The sequence below is a fragment of the Ananas comosus genome, linkage group 21 (assembly GCF_001540865.1).
Source record: "Ananas comosus cultivar F153 linkage group 21, ASM154086v1, whole genome shotgun sequence".
Lineage (NCBI taxonomy): Eukaryota > Viridiplantae > Streptophyta > Magnoliopsida > Poales > Bromeliaceae > Ananas > Ananas comosus.
The window spans coordinates 4,360,638-4,382,902 of record NC_033641.1 but is presented as its reverse complement, the minus strand read 5'-3'; the positions used below and the strand labels follow the sequence as shown (position 1 = coordinate 4,382,902).

The 22,265-nt window shown below is 39.9% G+C and overlaps 1 protein-coding gene across 2 annotated transcripts in view; it reads right to left on the bottom strand.

Moving 5' to 3' along the window:
• LOC109726621 (isocitrate dehydrogenase [NAD] catalytic subunit 5, mitochondrial-like) overlaps positions 1–20,904 on the bottom strand; it is a 33,299-nt gene extending 12,395 nt beyond the window's left edge. Inside the window, exons 1-5 of one of the 2 annotated variants that reach the window (XM_020256329.1) lie at positions 20,653–20,904; positions 20,337–20,377; positions 19,877–20,051; positions 16,630–16,950; positions 16,036–16,197 (exon numbers count right to left, since the gene is read on the bottom strand). In XM_020256329.1, coding sequence (XP_020111918.1) covers positions 16,036–16,197; positions 16,630–16,950; positions 19,877–20,047 — 654 coding nt within the window. In that variant the 5' untranslated portion in view covers positions 20,048–20,051; positions 20,337–20,377; positions 20,653–20,904. The remainder of the gene's footprint in view (positions 1–16,035; positions 16,198–16,629; positions 16,951–19,876; positions 20,052–20,336; positions 20,378–20,652) is intronic. The other variant, XM_020256328.1, reaches the window with a different exon arrangement.

The following is a 22,265-nucleotide window of genomic DNA, read 5'->3' as shown; positions in this document are numbered from 1 at the left end:
CTCTCTAAAAGAAAACTTGTAAAGTTTACTAAAATAAGAATGCAACCAGTAAGGTTGCAAATCTTGTTCAATCGCAAAGTCAAGTAAAATCATACTTTTAAATCCAAAAATGTGTTCACAACTAGCTTTGGAATAGATTCATATAGATCTTTGACCAATTGAGTCTCTACCTAGCGAACAACTATTCTTTCGTAACTGTGATGATTACTCAAATATCTGATTATTTTTAAGACATAAGTATGAATTTAAATCCCTCAAAATTGTCTATCGTGCGTTGCAAAATGAATAGAATTGTAATAATACCCAAAATGAGAATTGATCATTTGTGAATCCAAAATCATAACTTTGAAGATTTGCAATGAATTGGAATAAATATCAATTTGCTACCCCCTCAACACAGCTAAAGAAATGGGTTTGTTGAACGCAACAATAGTGCTCTCCAAGAAATGCGCTAATCTATGTTAAATGATGGGAGTTGCCTAAATATTTTGCGCAAGCCGAAACACAGCTTGGCTATATTATAATCGTGTTCTTAATCGAATCCAACTCCTGAGAAGACTCTTACGATATGCATAAAGACACTCCCACCATATTGTTACTCGTTCAAAATTTTGGTTGTAAAAATTCATTTTAAACACAAACAGACAAGTTTGGAAAAGTTTCGATGCAAATCTCGACGAATAATATTCTTGATTATTCCTAAGCTTATCGAGTGTAATAACGCAACGAACTTAATAATAGAGGAAGTACACATTCTCTTTGAATATATAATGAAAGGATACTTCCTATAAATGAATCTTCTTACTTTGAGAGTTAAATATAAATCACACCCCAAGAAATTGACCATTCTAAGAAAAGTGAGGAGTTCATCTCTAAAAGAGATTGACCACTTTCCCTTACCCTAAAGTGTGAAATTCGCCACTAACAACCGCTACGACGCCGGGTTTTCCCACTGTACCGGTACAGAGTTCCACAGAACGTTCTAGCTCGCAAATCCAAACAATACAATATTTCCAACTCAGAACGATTATCATTAAATTGCATAAGAAAGTACAATACAAAACTACTAGCTATACAACATTCATCACTTTTACAATTCACAAATTCTATTACATTCTTTACTTCCAAGATTACAATCTCATAACATTAGTTGTACAATTTAATACTTTTGTTTTTCCTTGCTTCTATCCCCTAACTAACTGCCTCAGACTTCTACCGCTCGTCGTCTGTGCCGGGCGCTATCTCCTGGTATGCCTCGCCTCGCCCGTCGGGGGGGGGCGCCGCACACATACAACTGAAAACACCCTCCGAAACAACGTGGGGTGAGAACCAACTCCATGGTTCCCAGTGGGTACGGCCACCCAAGGGAAAAGCTCGACCGATAGGTCCGAGGAGGCACTGCAACATGTTAGTTCAACAATATACAACAGATATATATTCAATAGAAATACATGCCATGCCTCACAATATGCGATATGCAAATCATGCAACTCTACGCAACATCTAGTAGATCCATAGATTCTACATTTACTTGGCTACTCTTAGCTCGCAGGTTTCTATTACCTTAGGATCTCAAGCCTCTATCTCTAGCTCATAGGGGTTCCTCTACCCCATCAAAGCTAACCACCCGACTTGGCTTCGAGTCAATCATCCGCGGATAGCCCGCGCACTGGCTGCTCATCAGCCTACCGCCCTCTCTGTCTCAGCCCCCTAGCGGCAAAGTCGTCGCACACGCTAAGCCTGGCTCAAGTCGCACGACTTGACCATCTGGCGGCGATCACGTTGCTCTTACCCAGCGTGAGCTCGAGACCTAACACGCCGTTTGGCGGCGAACGGGTCGCACCACACCCAACAACAGCACATGTCAGACTCAGCCACCTAGAGGCACCCGCATCGTACTTACCCAGCATGGATTCAGTCTGCTCTGGCGGTCTGATCCTCAGTCAGCTTAACCATCTGGCGGCGAAATCGTCGCACAAACGCCACGTCAATGGTTCAAGCCTCGAGCAGTGATCTCCATGTGATCGCCCCCAATCCTCCCTCGGTACCAAGCTCGGCGGCGAAATCGTCGCACAAACGCCCTAGCTTTTACCAGGGTCATAACAAGTCATGGGATTCCGGAATCCACTTTCCACAGGTCGAGGGTCCATAACCAACCCTATGCTGTCAACCTATCTCATCCTAGTGGCTAGTACCACTATACTCATCAACCTAGATTCCAACACTCTAGGTTCTATGTCCATGTCACTTAACCTAGTTACATTTGCTAGGTTCTTGTCCTCTTTGCCTAGATGTCCATGTCTAGGTTTACTAGTTCGACCTAGGTTTACTAACACTAGGTTCAATGTTACACACCTAGATTACTCGACTCTAGGTTCACTAACACTATGTTCTTTACCACTAGGTTGGATGCCACTCGATCTACATGACAACCTAGTTGTCCAGTCAACTCTGCTCACACTAGAGTTATCATCTTTATTCCTCATGCATACTATTTAGCATTTCTATCTATGCATTATTATTAATATGCACTCTTTACATTAGCTAGCATTATTTACATGTCATGCTACCATGCTTGCTACTTAGCATTTTAGTCTATGCATCGTTGTACCATGCAGTCTTTACTTAGCCTTTACTTTATGCATATCTATTAATGCACCATTTAGTCTTGTCTATATGCACATGCATCAATATGAGATTACATTGCTAAGACATAAAGGGCGACCTAGTCGCTTCGGTAAGCACAACCCACCTTACTTCGCGTTCCGATTGCTTGTCGACACTTGCAATCGGCCTCCCGCGGCACTCGTATCCGACACGGCCCGATACTGCAACTGCGCCTCAACCGTGTTCCGCTTCGCAGCCCCGAAAATTATAGGTCTTCGGTTATGTGCCACGATGCCTTAAATCCATTTCCATGATTTTACAACGTCGCCTCGGCCCTCCCGGCGGACCCGAAGCCTAAACGTCTATTTCTTTAATAACTTTGTAACGGCTCATCGGATTACCGAACCATCTTCGCCAACGCGTTTCGTTACCTAGCAATTAGGTTTACGAAGGGTCAAATGAGATCAAACCCTCATATTTTGAAAGTTTGCATTTTGGAGCCCTAGGTTATAACTATGCAAGAAATCACTAAATTGATCCATGATTCAAGCATTAATCATCTAGATAGCATGCTAGGACTCCTCTAAATCCATTCATAAGGTATTTAAACCAAGCATTAAGGATCTACCATTAAAGGGCTCAAGAAGCTCACCTCAAAATGAGCTCCAAACCATAGAGAAGATGAAGAAGACGAAGGAGATCCACCTCCAAGCTTCAATCTCCACCAAATCCATTCTTTTTGGGAGAGATTTAGAGAGAGAAAGAGAGGCTTCTCTCTTTCCTTCCATGCGCGTGTGTGTGTGTGGTTTGGGCAGCCACGGTTGGGAGGAGAAGAAGAAAAGGGGATTTAATCCCATTTTACCATTTTGCCCCTCAACTACACACTATTCACTACGGGCAGCCTGAAATCTGATAAATTTCGTTGGAGCCCTTCCGGATGTCCGTTTTCGCTCAAATTTGACAGGCTATAGCTTAGTTAACGTACTGGCATCGAAAATACTTAAGTTTTCAGTTTCGACCCTGGCCGTTTAGTCACCGAAACTGTGCCGAACTGCAATCTTTATCAGATAGCTTTCAGATTTTATTTCTCTCTACGGATCAGAAAATATGAAACTTAAATCTACCTCATAAAAATATTTCTGAACATCCCGCCAACTTCATAATTTTCTGAGACTGCATTTTCTGCTAATTTTCAGTCCCGTTTCCAACAGAAAACTTCTAAATTCTCTGTTTTCAACTCCAATTTCAGCACAGGTCGTCCAACCGATATTTCACTTCTTAAAATCCAATAAAATAGTATCTCATACTATTTTTATTTATTTTTCTCTTTTATATTTAAAATCCGGTATGTTACATTCCAGACGCAACCTCAACGCGAACTATTTAAATGTACACCGTAACTTCATAATTTTAGAAGTCCGAGTGATCATACCGTTATTAGACTAAATGGGTTTTCCGAAACAAGCGAGATGAATCCGTGTTGTGGTTCGAACCAAGGCTAGGCTAGTGCCCAAGTTTCAACACAATTGAAGGATTGATTTTGATGAACATTTGCACGCGTTGCTAGACTTGAAGCTATTTCGAATTCTTCTAGCATTTGCCTCTTATTGAATTTCAAATTATTCAAATGGATGTAAAAAGCTGCTTTCTAAATGGATACATTTCCCGAAGAAGTTTATGTTAAGTCAGTTACCGACCCGTTTGAAAACATAACTTCTGATCACGTTTTTAAGCTTTCAAAAGCACTTTACGGTTTAAAACAAGCTCCTAGAGCCTGGTATGAAAGACTTAGCACTTTCTACTTCAAATAATTTTTCAAGAGAAAAAGTTGACACCACATTATTTATCAAAATTAAGTAAAGATTTCTCATTGACAAATTTATGTGGATGATATTATATTTTGATGCTACTTAATGAATCTGCTTTGTAAAGAATTCTCTAAGCTAATGCAAAATGAGTTTGAAATGGACATGATGGGCGAGCTCTCATTCTTCCTTGGACTCCAAGTTAATACAAATGAAAAGATGGAATATTCATTAATCAAGCCAAGTATGCAAAAGACCTAATCAAAAAGATTTGGCTTGAAAACTCAAAAGAACAAACACTCCAATGAGTGACTCAACCTAAACTTGACAAAATGAAAAAGCGAAGATGTTGAATATCAACTCTACCGAGATATGATTGGCAGTTTACTTTATCTTACGCGAGCAGGGCGACATTATGTTTAGTGTTTGCTTGTGTCGCTCGTTTCAAGCTCACCTAAGATTCACACTTAGTGGCTGTAAAGAGAATCTTAGATATGTTAAAGAGACTCTCAACTAGGATTATGTATCCAAGGCACTAATTTTAATCTCATTGGCTTTCGGATGCCAACTTTGCGCGGTGCAAAGTTGATTCGAAAAGTCCGAGTGGGACTTGTCAATTTCTTGGTCATCCTTAGTTTCAATGTCTTCGAAAAAGAAAAATTCGGTTGCACTTTCAACCGCCGAAACCGAATATATCGCGGCGGGTGTTGTTGTGCAACATTTTATGGAGAAACAAATCCTGAGAACATTTGGAGTACATCAAAAAACAAGTTCCAATCAAATGTTGATAATACTAGTCGCATCAACATCTAGAATCCATTCAACATTCTAGAATAAACACATGAAATTAGACACCCATTTTATTAGAGATCATATTCAAAAAAAGATGTCACTATAGAATTTGCTGGACACTCATAATCAATTATGCGACATTTTTACTAAACCACTTAGTGAGGATAAGGTTCACTCAACTTAGAAGAGAATTGAGAATGATTGATTTATCTGCTTGTTTTCTCTTTTTGATTGACTGTTATTTTGTCTCTTACTTTTGCTTGCACTTTATTTTTTTGGAAACACCTTTTGCTTGTGCAAATTCCGGACGGAATTTCCGGTCCGCGCAGAAATTTCCGGCGCCGAACAACTCGTTGACCGCGTCGGCTCGTCTGACCGACTACAAGTTAACGGGTTTCGGATCCGGCGCGACCGCGGTTCGCACCCGCCCCGAAAACCGCTTTTGAGACGCGCCGCCACTTTGACCGCTCCTGGCGGGTTAGCGGTTCCGGTATGCCGGGCGACCATCGACCCGCACTTGCGCCCGAAACTCGCTAGCGGGGCCCCTTATAGTCCCAGCCACCCGAGCCCTCTTTTCATTTTTTTTTTTTCTTCTTCTTCTTCCTCCTCGCAGTCCCGGTGCGCCACTTCCTACGCCCAGCCCGCATCAGATCCGCCCAAAACTCCTCCAAAACTCAGATTTCTTTCCCTCCTCTTCAATCTGTGGTATTTCTTCTCATTTTTTTTTTCTCTTTACAAACTGATATCCCTAATCTTGCTTTTATTTTATTATTTTTACAGATTTCTGTACATTTGCAACATAATCCTTTTCTCTACCTAAATCTACATCATTTCATCTTAAATCTTGCATTTTGTTCATCTTTTGCATAAACCTAGATTTTTTTGTTTAAACCCTAATTATTTTTTAATTATATATATATATATTATATATATATTATATAATAATATATATATATATATATATATATATATATAGAGTTAGACTGGGCTACTATTAGTAGCAAAATCTTATTGTTGCTACCAGTTTTTTAGCCTTTGGATCAACTTTTTTTCATTATTTCTAACCATTGGATTAAATACTATAACCGAGTGGGAACCACTCAACCCTAGGGGGACCACTCAACTTTAACCGACTAATATCATCCCGACCCTACAATTTTTCATCCAAGGGTTAAAAACTTGATAGCAAAAAGAGTGTTTTACTATTAATAGTATTCCAGCCTAATTCCATATATATATATATATATATATATATAGAAAATGCCTAGAACTAAAAATGCACCAAGGGGCCCTTCACATAGAGATTATCAAAATAAAGATTTTGATGCTTTTAATTTTATATCTAGAGATGCTCAAGATAAATTTCTTTTAGGCCGTCCCGTTCAACCTTGTCGTAACATTCATCATCTAAATTTTGATTGTTATGAACTTTTGGATAAGCTCACACAAGTCGGTTGGGATTTTTTTGTTCAAAATTCGCGACCTTTTTATCCAGACCTAATTAGGACTTTTTATGCAAATGCCACTTTTAATTCCGAATTTACTACTATTAATTCCCACTACCGAGGACATGTTTTTGCCATTACTCCTATCCTTCTTCACACCGTTTTAAACATTCCAAATGACGGCATTTGCTACTACAAAACCAACACTTGGAACTTTCCTGCATTTTCTGAGGCGCAACTCTGCAATCATTTTCTTTGTGAAGATTCTACTTCACGAGAAGATTGCTCTCATCTTTCCTTTCCTCACCGCCTCGCCCACTTTTTACTTACTAAAGTAGTTCTTCCTAGAGACGGTCACCACACCGCTGTTCAAAAAATGAATCTTTTTCTACTTTATCATCTATTTGCGGGAATCCGGGTTAATTTGGGGTATATCATCATTCGCCACATGGCCGTCACCGCTTCTCATCCCTCGCACTCACTTCCATATGGCTCTTTGCTCACCGCCGTCCTCGAGTTCATGTCGTTTGATCTTTCCGACGTGAGGCCGATGAAGTACCCTTCCGCCATTTCTACCGCCACTTTTTCCACCCTAGGCTTCAAGATAAATCGTCATGGCATTTGGGTAAGAAAGCATGTAATTGATTCGCCGAGCGAGCATAGTGATGACAATACCGACGCCGAGGATGATCCTATGCCTTATGAGCCGCCAGCTCGAGCGCCTTCTCCACCAGTTGAGCCGCCACCTCGAGCGCCTTCTCCACCTTTTGAGCCACCACCTGTTGTGCCTCCGCCTTATGCTCCTCCTCCTATGGATTTTCAAGATCAAGTTTTTAATCGACTGAATAGGATGGAAGAACATATGCACACTTTACAGACAGACGTTTCCGGCATCAAGGCATACATGGACTCTCTTTGGACCTTCTAGTGCCTTTTATGCCGCATATGGACCCCACGTTAATCGACCATCATCCTCCACTATGCCTCCACCGGTTTCGCCCACGAGTCATGAGGATGATGATGAAGAGGATGAAAATGATGACTAGCTCTATTTTACTTCTTTATGCTTTCTTTTATGCTATTCCTATGCTATATCTTATGCTTCATCACTTTTTGCCAATCTCCATTATATTTCTTTTTGTTGATGACAAAGGGGGAGACTTTGTGATGTGATATATATTATGCTGCACTTGTGATATATGAAACCTTGTTTATATTTTGTGATTACTTGGTTATTATTTTTTTTCTGATATATGCTATGCCTATGATTGTGTTATATGCTTGCTAAATATATGCATATATTTAGGGGGAGTATTCTACTCTTTTGCTCTCTACTCATTTGAATATTATCACATTATTTGTCATCATCAAAAAGGATTGTTGGCCTAGTGGCCCTAATCTTTTATTAGATTTTGATGATAACAAATAATTACGATTATTGGACTAATTCTTTATCTTGAGTTTTTGTGTTTTAGATCTTTATATCCTCAAAAAGGACTCAAGATGGGCAATCTTCTAGCACTGAGCCTCACCACTTGAAGCTATATCTGCTTCCTTTGTCAAAAAGACAAACTCACTCTCTCTATTCTTTATTTGATGCTCTATTAGAGTGAGAAATTTTGAGCTAAGTTTAAAACTATTCATCTTATCACCTTATAGATCACTTAAACATTTTCTAACTTTTGATTAGGTGCATAGGATTTTTAAATATTCAAAAAACTGCTCAAATTCTGTGTTCTGTCAAGTTGCGATTTCTGGACCCTGTTCCGGGCGCCCTAAAGTGGATCCGAATCTCATGAGACTTTTTGGATCCTGCCTGTTTGCTGTTCGGGTGGTCCAGAAACTTCTTTACCGGATCTGGTCGCCCGAATTTCAGTTTAGGGCGACCGAAAGTGTTTGACTTGACAGGTTGCGTATCAGCCCAAAAAGTTCTGACGCAGGCGGCGCGCGCGTTGAAAATCTGGGCACCCACATCTTCTGGAAGCCCAAAATGATCCCGAATCCAGGAAAATCCGGCTGTCAGAAAAAGTTGTCCCTTGAGATCTGGGCGCCCACAATTTCTGACGGCCCAAATCCAGAGGAAGCGGCGCGTGTCAGAAAAGCTGTTCCTCGTGTTCTGGGCGCCCACAACTTTTGACGGCCCGAACATACAAAGTCAAGAAAAGCGGCGCACGTGGTCTGACAGGCAGCTGGCGTGCACAACTTCTGGGCGCCCGGAAACAGGTTTAGGGCGCCCGAAAGTACAACGGACAAAAGCTGCCTGAGGCTATAAATAGATGGTATTGAGGCCTTTCTCAGTAGTAACTAGATAGTTCATTTTGAGCTTAAAAATTCAGTGTCTCTAATACTCTTAGCTCTCAATTCTCTCTCTATACTTGAGTGAAATTTGTAGTGAGATTTAATCTTGTAAAAAGAGAGAAAATCAAAGTCTTGAAGCTTGAAAAGAAGTTGGAAGGCTTGGTGCTTGCCCGCAAAAGTATCATCTAGTGGAGATCCAACATTCTCTAGTATTGAGAAGTTGGCGGGGACGTAGGCAAAGTGCCGAACCTCGAAACAAATCGATTGTGTGCTTTTGAGTTTGCATTTCTTTAAACTTCTCACTTTTATTTGCATCGGATCTTTAATTTGCTTGATTATTTGGATTTTTATTTTAGAAACCTAATTCACCCCCCCTCTTGGGTTGCCATTTTGATCCTCAGTCGCCGCTGCCATCGCACACCTCGGGCGCCGCCACCGCGGCCCTCACACCGAGTTGAGCTCGGGCGACAACGCCAGAGCTGCGGGCCGCCGCTGCCGTCGCCCGCCGCCTCCCTTCTCCTCCTTAGGACCCAGAGGGACCCTCACCGCTGATCGGCGTCGCCCGAGGTCGCCATCGCAGAAGCCGCGCCGAGCTCTCCTCTCCCCGTGCGAGCTAGGGCATCGACGCCCGCTCCTCCGACTGCCTTCTGCCTGCAACTCGTATGAGCGACGACCTCCCTCCACCGGCCGCATCATCCTGCCGCCGGGCCACCGCCAGCCGGACCTGAGCTCCTCTGCCCGGTGAGCTTTAATTATGTGCTGTTTGTGCATAGTCTGGTTTGTGCTTGCCTTTCCGGTGATCCGAGGCTATTCCGATGCTTCCGGAGGTGAGCACGGTGATCGCTGGTCAATGCTGATCACAGTGCTCACCTCACTTTGGATCGGCGGATTCCGAATCTGCTTGTTTGGCACGGTTTACCCCGAGTGCGCGCTGTTCGCTGAATGTTCGAGTCGCTCCCGCGCCTCCCACAGTGAGCCGTCGTGCTCCGGATCATGAGCACGGCCTCCGGCAAGTCGAGACCTATCAGTACGTGTCTCAGCGGACCTCGAAAGTCCTCGATTTGCGGTAACGAGCCACAAAACCATCCTATTTACATAAAATAATAGGATTTTATGTAAATATAGGGACTTTTATACAATTTTGCATCTGGTGGCTACTGTGGGCAGTATGTTTATGTGGTAGGTGACCTCTAGACTGATTGTCCAAGGTCCGTTAGCCTCCGCGGAAATCGATTATCGATTTTAGTGCATTTTTCAGCAGAATTTGCGGGCGAAATGCGGTTTCGATTCGAATTTCATCCGACGGTGTGTTTACCCTGAGAGTTATCGCTGAGCCTTGTCGGCTGGTCACCATCGTCATATCGTGGGTTCGGAGATGGCGGGTGAGCGACAGTGGGTTCCAGTGTCGAAATTGACACTTTCGAGAACCCGGTTCCGAATAATTATCCGACGATAATTGTTTGGTCGTGTAATCTTGTGTTTGCTGCCAAGACATCCAAATCGATGTGTTTTGCGGCAGCGGATGACTCGCGACACGAGTCAGTTAGTTTCGGGTCACTTAGTAGGTCCTGGTGACATCCCGGTGTGATTTTCGGGACTTCCGACGAGTCACGGTGATCAATTTTAGGAAACCAATTACGGGGATTTGTGTGGGGTTCGTGAGTTGGGTATTTTCGATTGGTGGGTTGGATGCTGACCTGGTGGATCTTCGTAGGTTCGGTTGACTTGTTGCGCACCCAGGTTTCCGACACGATAGTGACAGGTGGATGCTTCGAGCTGGTAGTCTGTGAGATCGTTTCGCTTTCCTCTGTTCTTCTATATCAGTATCGTAGTCTCTACATGTCGGTTACTTTTGTTTATCGCTCGTTCATCTATACCTTATTGATTGCATGACTAGAGCAGGCTTGCATATATTGTTTATCTGTGGACCTTAGGTCCAGACAACACATCGACTCCTTTGTCGTGTATCTAGATCTAGTTGATCGTGGTTCGGCGTTGCACGCCCTTGTATCTGGCTTCGGCCAAGGCACCGGCTTCCTGCCGGTTTTCGCATTGAGCATATCAGCATGATCTAGTCACAGCAATTAGGTATATTCATTAACACCAGGTTAGTTTGACCACCGACCAGGGGCATAGTTATCCGGACAGGTCGTCTAGTGTACCCATGAATCAGGTTGGTGCAGGCATTATGACAGGCAACGCTTGAGGTCTGCGGACCAATATAGCAAACACCAGATTGGGTACAGTTTTGGTTTGATGACTTTGAGGCATGCTCAGTATTGTATTCCTTACAGTAGCAATTTTTATTACTCGCACTCTATCATACCTGTTGTTATAGCTACTGTAGTCGTTCTTCATATCCTTACACATATATCAGTTTGTTCTATCTCCTTTGTTTTCCGGTGAATACGATTTGCCTTCGTGGCTCTGTCGTACCCACTGGAAAACCTTAATTGTGGTTTCTCACCCCCCATTTCCCCATATGGTTCGGGTAAGGAGTTGTTGGCTTTCGGCGCGACGGGAGGACATACTAGCTAGACTGCAGTAACGACCATCACCTTGGTTATGTTTCACTTCCACATTAGTAATTTAAATAATTAAATAGTTCAGTTAGATGATCACTATAAATGTTTGGATATTTGTGAACTGGTTTGAGTTAATGTTTTCCATTATGCATGCGATTGGAGATTTATGGATCTTTGGTTTTGGATTTATGTATTTATACATTATGATTTTCTATCCCTCGAGGTAGTCGGTTTTCAAAATGGAGTTTTCGAGTGGGAAACATTTTAAAAGATTTTCGAATAGTTTTATGGATGATTAAATAGAGTTTAAAAACAAAGCTTTTGGATGGGAAGCACTCTTAAATAGGATGACTGTTGTACTGTGCATCGCATCATCCAGCGCCTAAGAAATGTTTAGAGACATGCATCATCTCTAAGGATTGCTAAACTGTATGAAAATGCATCGCATGAATTGTTTGTGGATTGATGAATATAAGTTGTTGTTGTTGGTACGCCGTGCAAATACAAAGGAGACTATCCGTGTGGCCAAAGGAACTTTATATTTGTGGCGAGTCTGTACGTCACATGGGCCAGGTTAAATTCAAAAAAAAAATGGCACGTTTTCCGCAACTTTGATTTCAAAAATTGTATTCATTATAAAAAGGCTTTCAAAATCGGCCCCGAAGTGTGACAAATTCCATCTACACTATCCGATTGCAAAGAAGTTTTAGATGTGACGACTTAGAATTGAGTATCCGCAATTAAATCATGAAGCCAAGCTAGATGAGTGTGTTGAAGAGGCAAGATTACAAATCGAGTTAACCTCATTGCCTAGCAATATGAGTCCTCCATACCATAGCTTCAGATTGCACTAAAAGGACCTTTCTCATTGATATCAAACCTTATGAATTCTAATGAATTTATAAGTCGTTCTTCCTACGTCAATACACCAAGCTAGAAACTCAGATGATAAAGGTTGTTCGACATGCAGGCATTGGGCTACATCACTTTATTCTACAGTCTACACACTTGGTTGTTTCCTATCATGTTGCAAATTCAACTGATCTCGAGTACGAGATCCTGCGCAAAGCATACCTTTCATTAGTTAAATGAGGATTTTAAACTATCCTCTTATTTATTTAGTTTTATTTGTATGTATTTTTAGTTTTTCATTTTTTAGTTAATCTCTAGATAAAGCTGTTTTAGTTGGTTATTTAGGATAAGATTAAATCCTAAGTTGGTTTGTATAGGTAAGGTTAAGACCAGTATAAATAAAGCATAAGATTTCTTTGTATGATGACTGTGTGATGATGAATATGAATTTATGAATCGATAATGAAGACAAATGTTTTGGCAATGATGTCTTTTATTTCCCTGCGCAAATGCATCACCCTAAAGTGAGTCTAGTCCCGAAGCGAGTTCAGTTAAGAAGTGAGTCCTAATTATCTTTTCTATTTTTTTCCTTTCCTTTTTTTTGAATTTTCTATTTTTCTTTAATTTTGATAACTTTTTATTTTTTAATTATGAAAATTTGTAAAAATCAGAAAATATTCAAAAATTATTTAAAAAATTTTTAAAATTGCGAAAAGCTTTCAAAATTATAAATCATAGTTTGGAGCCCTCTAAAACATAGAACCCTTTATCCCGTCCTACAAAACAAAAGTCTATCGTGTTCTTATGTGATACTGTAATTTTTGGGTATGAATCTCCATAATCTATAATGCATTAGTCTCTATTTTCGTTTTGATCTTCAATGGCCTATTGTTTGCAATAAGAGAAACTAGACCCGAATTTTTATAAAAAAAAAACTAACCAAAATACTCTTATTCTGTTTTCTCTCCTTTTTCGCTTGTTTTTCTCTTTCTGCTCCCGATTCGTCTCCTACCTCGCAGTTTTTTCCTCTCCTCCCCACTTCCTCTCCCTTCTTCTCCTCCACCACCCCATATCGATGCCGTGCTCCGCTCTCTTACCTCGCCCACATCTCCGCCAACATCGGCTGGGATATCGCATAAATCGCGAAGGTAAGGTTGCAACAGAGTGCATCACCGCAAATGGCGATGGCGACGGTGACGAGTGTGCCGCAGGATTTGAGGACAATGGGGACAGAAAGCACATCAGCCTAAAGCGATGGTTGCAGTAGAGGGCGAGGGAGGAGGCGCGATAGCGAAAAAAGATAAATAAAGCGGAAGAAAATAAAGAATAAAGAATAAAAATAAAGAGAAATATTTTTTTCTTCTGGGAAGACCATCGTATGTCGTTAGGACTACAGGAAAAGCGAAGAAACAGAGAAGAAGAAAACGACATTGCCCTGTTTAGACGATTGTTCCACTTTTGAGGCAAAAGTTGCATTCTTTAAGGTGAAAGTTGCATTCTTTAGGATAAAAGTTGCACTCTTTAAAAAATAATTTACTCTTTCAGACAAAAGTTGCACTATTTAAAATTATCTGAGACTAAATTGCACCACATAAAATAGAAGTTACGCTTTTTGAGGCGAATGTTGCACCATTTATTTGAGACTAAGTTTTCTCAAATAATTTTAAATGTTGCACCATTTAAAATTATTTAAGACTAATAAGTTTCTCAAATAGTTTTAAATAGTGCAACATTTACCTTAAAGAGTGCAACTTCTGTTTTATGTAGGGCAACGTAATCTCAAATAATTTTAAATGGTACAACTTTCGCCTCAAAGATTGCCACTTTCGCCTCAAACAGTACAAATTTCGGCTTTAAGAGTGTAACTTTCGCCTTAAACAATGCAACTTCATATTCTTCTTTCTTCTCTGCTTCTTCACCTTTCCTGTAGCAGCAACGACAAATAATGATCTTTCCAAAAGAAAAAAGTTAATTTTCTTTATTTATTATTCTTATTCTTTCTTTTTTTCTTTTCTTCCACCCCTGCATCTTTTTTCACTATCGCGCTCCCTCCCTCGCCCTTTGCCACAGCCACCACCCATGCCCGGTACACTCTCCGTCCCCGTCGTCCTCAAATCCTATGGCACCCTCATCACCGTCACTCGCCATCGCCGTCGCCGTCCGTACCCTCATCGCCATCACCTCCACGAACTATGCCATATTCGAGCAAGAGTCAGTAGAGGTGTGTGCAAGGTAAGAAAGCGGAGCGCGGTGTCAATGTAGGGGAGGTGGAGAAAGAAAAGGGAGAGGAAGTATGAGGAAAGGAAGAAATGGCAAGGAGACGAACCAGGAGCAGAAGGAGAAAAACGCACAAGTGAAGAAAAGAGAGAAAGGAATAGAGGCATTTTCGTCAGTTTACTAAAATTTCGAGTCGAATCTACAAAATCTAAAATAGTGGTGCATTTTTGCAAAAACGCAAAACTAGTGGATTTTTTATGCAAATTGGGCATTGTGTAATTTATAAGTAAACTTTTAAATATTTTCTAAGCATTTTCGGCACACACTATTACTTCATTTTCATGAAATTAAATTTATTTCTCCCATGGCTTTTGATTCTTAAATTTTTTTGTACTTCATTTAGAAAATATTCTTGACGCATAGCTATCTTCAACATTGGGAGTCACTTTTTAGTAAAGAAGTCGAAAAATTATTGAATTGCAAAGTAATGGGCTTTGAGAGTAGAAGATAAAATACTAATTTTAAAGTTAAGAGTATATATAATTTGCAGCTATAATTATACTCGCATCTCTTTTCACATTATACAATAAAAAGATTCATTAGTTAGAGAGTTGTTTGGGAACGCAATACTAAGTTTGAAGTAACATAGATTAAAAAAATGATCAGGTAGACTATAATTACACAATCATTTCAATTGGAAATATTGATAATACTGAACAAGATGAAGAAAATTAGTATGTTCAAGTAAAAACTCAAGATATGAAAAGACGGTCTTGAAAAAGTTGATCATGCTTCAAGCGTGAATCTTAACGAATCAAAAGTTTCTCTTCTTCGTAAACAGATTGATCATTGACTACAAAGACGAAGAATATAATATGTCACGAATTGATTTTCATAGTATGCTTTATCCTTCAAACTCTCTTCAGAGAAATTCATAATTTGATCACGTTTTTATATATTTAGCTATTTAAAAGTAACTTTAATATGTGACATCAAACAATCTTCTTTTAATTTTAGAATTAAAACTGCTTCTTTCCTATCTGATTTTGTTTTTACAATTAATGGTATTTTAATTGTCAATATAAAAAGTTGCTTATGTGACTCATTCTTTCGTTCGAAATAGTCTCTCAACTATTTTGTCCCTCAGATTGGCACCCTTTCAACTTTTTCTTAATTTAAGTTTCTAGAAATAGTAAAGTTGAAAATTTTATCAAATTAATGAATCTATTTGTTGTTACCATTAATAACCTAATATCATTCTTAACCACGAACTAAAGTAGAGAAAAAAAAAAAACTATTATTTAGTTTGATTACTAAAGAAATTTTAAAATTACACTATATACACACATACTTAAATATTAAATTTATTTTAAAAGTAGTTTAACATATAATGATTTTTGTTTTTAAATTCAGCATGCTAATTAACACATGCAGCGCATGTGCGCCGACTAGTATTCATAAAACAAAAAATAACAAATATATTACATGCAATACCTTAAGAAAGAGGCCATCGGTCTTCCTCATGATGTTGGCTTTGTGTATAGCTGAAACCCTTTTGCGGCCATTAGTCTTGGCATAATGGAAAGCATATTCTGCAACCCGCAAACTTGCCTGGCGAGTAATGATTTTCAAGCTTTCTACAACCCCTCTCACTACCTAGAGCCATTAGCGATTACATAAATTGAATTTAATTGTAGGCAAAAACATATGCACTCCTCCGCAAACTATAGGTTGTTCGAAAACATGCCCTTCTCCACTAGTCTATCAATTGAGCCCCTCAACTGAAGAATTTTCATTTCAAAAAATTCCATCAAGTTTCTTCAGAAATTATCAATTTTCGTCAATTATCAGAGAGAAGATAACCGTTAATTTGCACAAAAATTCATCATTGGAGTAGCAAGAATTCATGTAAATTCTGGTAGTTTTTGAAATCTACAACGCATCAATTAAGGGGTTCAAATCCATAAAAAAACTAAAGATGAAGGACCTGTTTTATAAGGATTCTTAGTCAAGGGCATCCATACACTTCTTTAGTCTATAAGCAAAACAATAGGAAAAAGGAAAAAAATGCTTAACAGAATGCCTTACTTGATGCTCAAGACCACTATACTCTCCTTCTGTATTTTCACGGATCGTGACGAGATTCACATCGTCATACCTAGTTTTGTAGCCAGGGAGACTGTAGCAAGGTCTAACATTGGCATAGAGACCAAGTTCTTTCCTTAGAGTAAGGTTTAAGGACCTGTGGCCCTTTCCAATCGGAGTAGCCATAGGACCCTTCAAGCCCACTCCATTTCGCCGAACCGACTCCAAACTCTCCCATGTAAGAAAGCTCTCTGTTCTGGGGTCCACCCGGTCACCCACAAAGTGCTCCTCCCATTCTATGGACACTTCTGCTGCATTGAAGACCTACAAGGACACATAAATATTGATACGACTAGGAACAAATAAGAATGTCAACCTAAGGTAAACATGGAAACATCAATATTTTTGTGCTTATGGAGTTGTCAACAATTAAACAATGCGGCGATCATTCTTTTCTAGGAGGATTAAAGGCAAGAAATTCCAAAATCAATAACAAAGGGCTTGTTTGGCATGGTTTGTTTTTTACTTTAATCTCACCCAAATTCCAAGTGTTGTAAACACCTAGGACTGAACTTTTCTAGTTTTTTATGGTTGGATACTTCGGAAAGTATCTTTTTTCCACCCAAAAAGAAAAGAATTAAAAAACAAAGATCTGATGATTTTGAATTCCTTCATCTATTATTTCCCACTTGCCGGTATCTATATTTTGAATTACTTCATCAGTAGCAAAGTTCAAAAAGGTTGTAAACTTTTGACTTACAAAGAAGGTGAGACAAAATAAAACAATAAACATAGTGACAAAACACTAACAATCTATAGATACAATGAATCCTGAGTTTTACTGTGGCCTACGTGGCCGCTTCTCAGTGCCCCCCCTCTTTGTCGTTTCTTCTCGGGTGGGCGCGGGCGCGCGAAGGGCGCGAGCGGGCGCCGGGCTCGAGTCGTGCACACGTGGGAGAGAGAGAGAGAGAGAGGGACGGGGGGCCTGCTATGTGCAGGCGACCCACGTCCCCATCGCGCGCGCACGCGCACGAGAAAGAGAGAGAAAGAGAAAGAGAGAGACGGGAGAGGGGTTGGGAAGAGGGGGAGAGGGAGAGAGGGGGAAAGAGAGTGAGAGAGAGAGCCGGAGGGGGTCTCTCTCTCTCTCCCCCTCTCCCCAGCGCGAGCGGGCGGCGCGGGCGCAGGCGCGAGCTGGTGCAGGCGGGCGACCCACTCCTCTCTCTCTCTCTTTTTCCTTCTTTTTTTTCTCTTTTCTAACTTTTTTTTTATTTTGTATGGTTGTGGATCACATAAAAAAATTAAAATTGAAATTAAAATTTAAAATTTAATTTTAAATTTAAATTTAAATTTTAAATGAATATCTCCTTATTTCGATGGATTGCGGGCGGATGAGCGGGAGCGGGCGCAGGCGCGAGCCAACACGGAGCTGGTTTTNCATCCAAATACTAAAAACACACAAGTATCACTTGGGTGATACTTGTAAAAGTATTCTAGCCATACTCTCTCTCTCTATATATATATATATATATTTAAAATTTAAAATTTAATTTTAAATTGAAATTTAAATTTACATCGAATATCTCCTTATTTCGATGGATTGTGGGCGGGAGGGAGCGGGCGCGAGCCGGCGCGGTACGGATTTTTTTTTTGCCCTTTTTCTTGTAGGACCCACAATCTTTTTTCTTCTTTTTTTCCTTTTCTGACTTTTTTTATTTTGTAGGGTTGTGGATCACATACAGAAAATAAAAAATAAAATTAAAATTTAATATTTGATATTTTAAAATGTTGAATTTTGAAATTTAAAATTGTATATTTTACCTTAATTACTAAAACTAAAATTTTACTGTTTGAAATTTTAAATTTTAGTTCCTAAATTTTAGATTTTAAATTTTATATTCAAATCATGAATGCTAACAGTTTAAAAATTATATATATTAATTTACTGAAATATTATCTACCCGCCGGCTCCCCGGGTTTGGGGGTCCCTGTGGGTCCCACTTCTTTTTTTAATTTTAAATAATATAAAATGTTGAAGTTTAAAATTTAAAATTAGATTTGAAAATTAAAAAATTTAAACTTAAATTTAAAAAATTAAATGATAACAACGGAAACATAGAAATATATTCTTATATACTTTTATCCCAACTTTGGTAAATAATATTTAATAGTTTATTCAAAATATTTTAGAAATTGCGTAAATTTACTGCCGCGAAGCGCGGGCCTTCACTAGTAAACATAAAGGTTGCCTAAGGCACACTTCAATTAGCAATACATATAATAGGGCTTAAAGATACAGATCCAAATGGCTAGCCTTAATAATTACTCTTTTATGATTTCATCTAAATTAAGGAGCAGGAATGAACATGGCAATAGATAATTTGCTCACACTGCTAACTAAACAAGCAAGGTCAGCAGAGCATGATCATACATGTATGTAATATTACAGTTGATAACAAAAATCAAGGATCACTGTATCTCACTAGTTTATGAGTGTAAGGATTACAAGCCTGACCTAACCTAATTAAACATTCTGTCACCTTTCTATAGTCAAGTTGGTATTTGGGGTGAAAATTTGTCGGTTGACACAGGTTAGAATACGAATATCACAAGCTCGGTGCATAACTTTCTATGCAGGAATAAGGAAAAAAAACATCTGATAAAGATTGGAAAGCCCAAATCTTTCTGCATGTCAACTGCACCAATCACCTATCTCAACTTATCCATAGTTTTTCACTCCAACATAAAAGAGAAAAATCCTTGACTAAACCACATTAATATGGTTGGGACCCTATGTGTTGCAGCCCAATTCAACCAAAGTGATTTGTAGTCATGCAAAAGTGAGTTAGATGGATCATAACTGAACTAATTCAAATAACTCCAAGATTTTATTGGCACTACACCAAGACCCTTCAGAATATAAGTTATAGGGGAAGTAACCCAACATCTTTACTTTAATATCCCTAAAATATTTAGCCAAACATTAAAGAAATAAACAGGCTAAATAAGACACGTGCAAAATCAATATTGCTTAAGATGAAAGGATAGAATATCATGTCATTTATAATTGATAACACTTGGGACTAAAAACGAAAACACATTCTTTAAATTATGGTTTCTTGATTAATGACATGTGAGGTTACTAGCAATAGAAACTAACAGTTTAATCTACAGCCAAGAGATAGCAAAAGGGGACACAAATGAGAAAAGGGAAATCTGCATTACTCCAAAAAATATATATATAGAAGCAAACCTGTTTTACAGACTCAGCAATCTCAGGCCCGATTCCATCACCAGGAAAGAGGGTAGCTCTGATTGGTTGGGTGGGAGAAGCATCAGTACAAAGGTTCCCGAAAGGGGAAGGGAAAAGCCTGCTTGACATCTGATTGAAGGAGCTCCTTCGAAGGAGCTGTCGGAGCGCCATGCCTCTGAGAATAATGCACAAGGTCTCTAATTTAAATCAAATTACTCACAAAAATTCCCTAACCAACTAAAACACGAGCAAACATTTGTCGTCAAAGTGATGCAGCAAGCACATAATTGTATCATGAGAGAATAATGCACAAGGTCTCTAATTTAGACTAATGATTCACAAGTTTCATCTAAATCATAACCAATGTAGTAATCAAAGTGACTGGCAAATCATACAATTATCCAACAAGAGAACAACCACACAAGGTCTCTAATTTAGATTTAATGATTCAGAAACTCACCACACAAACTAAATCGCAGCCAAAAAGCAACCAAAGCAATGCTGCAAACATAATTAGATAATCAAGAACACATGGCAAATAATAATAATGATGATGATGGTAATAATAATAATCAAAGTATCTATGCATTCCACTCGTAGTGTGAACTACGCTAATCCGTTCAAAAACATTTAAACAGTCGAAGCAATAGGGTAAAATTTCTGCAAATTCGGTTAAAAGGTCAACATAAGCGTGTGAATAACTAGGGCTGCATCAAAGTTGTTAAATGAAAAAGAAGAAAAAACTAAAGAAATCGCTTAAGAAAGAGGGATTTTACCTAAATATTTTGAATCAGGGACAAATCGTTGACTCCAATTCGCCAGGGAAGGAGGATTGGAAGAGGCAGAGCTGAGATGGAGATCGGAGAGGGACAGAGAGAAAGAGATGACGGGAGAGAGAAAACGAGACCCAATAATATATAGAGAGAGACCCGGAGGGAAGGAGGACGCAACGACGAGAGAGAGAGAGAGAGGCCCCGAGGGCATCAGGAGGCGACGACCCTACTGTAGCAGGGGAAATCGAAGGCTCCTCCGTCTCAGTAGTTTTCTCAACATCCGTAGCACCTAGGGGTGTCATGCGGGCCGTGCTGGGCCGGCACAGCCCACATTTTTTGGGCCGAAACGGGCTAGAATCCGGCCCGAATTTAACTTCGGACCGGGTCGTGTCGGGCCCAAGTTTTCTACCCTCTGGCCCGGCACGGTCCTTGGCCCAGAAGACACGGGCCGTGCTTCGGGCCGGCCTAGTAAAGTGTTTATTTTTTTATTTTTTTAAAAAAATTTAGTATTAAAATTTCAAATATAAACAATAAATATTTTTATTTAATTTAATATTTTGATTAAAATATTTAAAAATTATAAAAATAATTATACTAAAGTAAATATTTAATTTTAAAAAAAAAATAAATAAATTTGTACTATTTATTTTATAAAAAAAGAAAAAGAAATAGACTTTTGGTCCAATGGACCAAAATTCTTTGGTCCATTGGACCAAAAGTCCTCCTCCCAAGCAGACCTTCGGAGGAGAGCTCCTGGGGAAGAGGGCTTGGCTGTGGGGAGGAGGGCTCAGGAGCTCAGACCCATGGCCCAAGGCAATTGCCTTGGGCCATGGGGTGCCGACCAGGCCCGGCTGGCACGGCCCAAGCGGGTCATGCNTGGCTGTGGGGAGGAGGGCTCAGGAGCTCAGACCCATGGCCCAAGGCAATTGCCTTGGGCCATGGGGTGCCGACCAGGCCCGGCTGGCACGGCCCAATTGGGTCGTGCCGTGCCGGGCTGTCGGGCTCCAAAATGGTGGCCCAGCGTGGCCCAGAGCTTCGGGCCGGCCCTGCCCAACACGAGTGCTACAGTACTCGTGCCGTGCTGTGGCCTGGCCCGTTTTACATCCCTAGTAGCACCTAAAGGCCAGTTTGGCCAAAATTCTCAAAAAAGTGATTTCTGAAAAAAAAAATTTAAATTAGAGAAGTAATTTTGGTTAAAAGTTGTACAGCATTTAGCTGAGTTTAGATAAAAAGAAATTTTTTGGAAGTTATTTTGTAAAATTGTTTGGCAATTTTTTTTGACCAATTTGTATAAAAAAATCATAAGTTTTGACCTTTTGCAAAACTGGGCCGTCTTTTTCGATTTTGCAAATTCAGTCCGAATTTTCAGCAAACTGACCAAAATATCCTTATACATTTTTCTCTCTCCTTTTTTGTTCTCGCGTTCTTTTTTTTCTCTCCGAAGAAGACAGAGGAGGCAGAGGCGGAAACGACCTGCCTCACCTCTACCACTCACGCCCTCGCCCTCGTCCACACACCCCCCGCCGTCCTCACCTCCGACCCCGTCGAGGCTGCATTGCGACTCTCTATTTTTTTTTCTCTCCGACCCTTCTCTACCACCTCTACGGCCTTCCGCG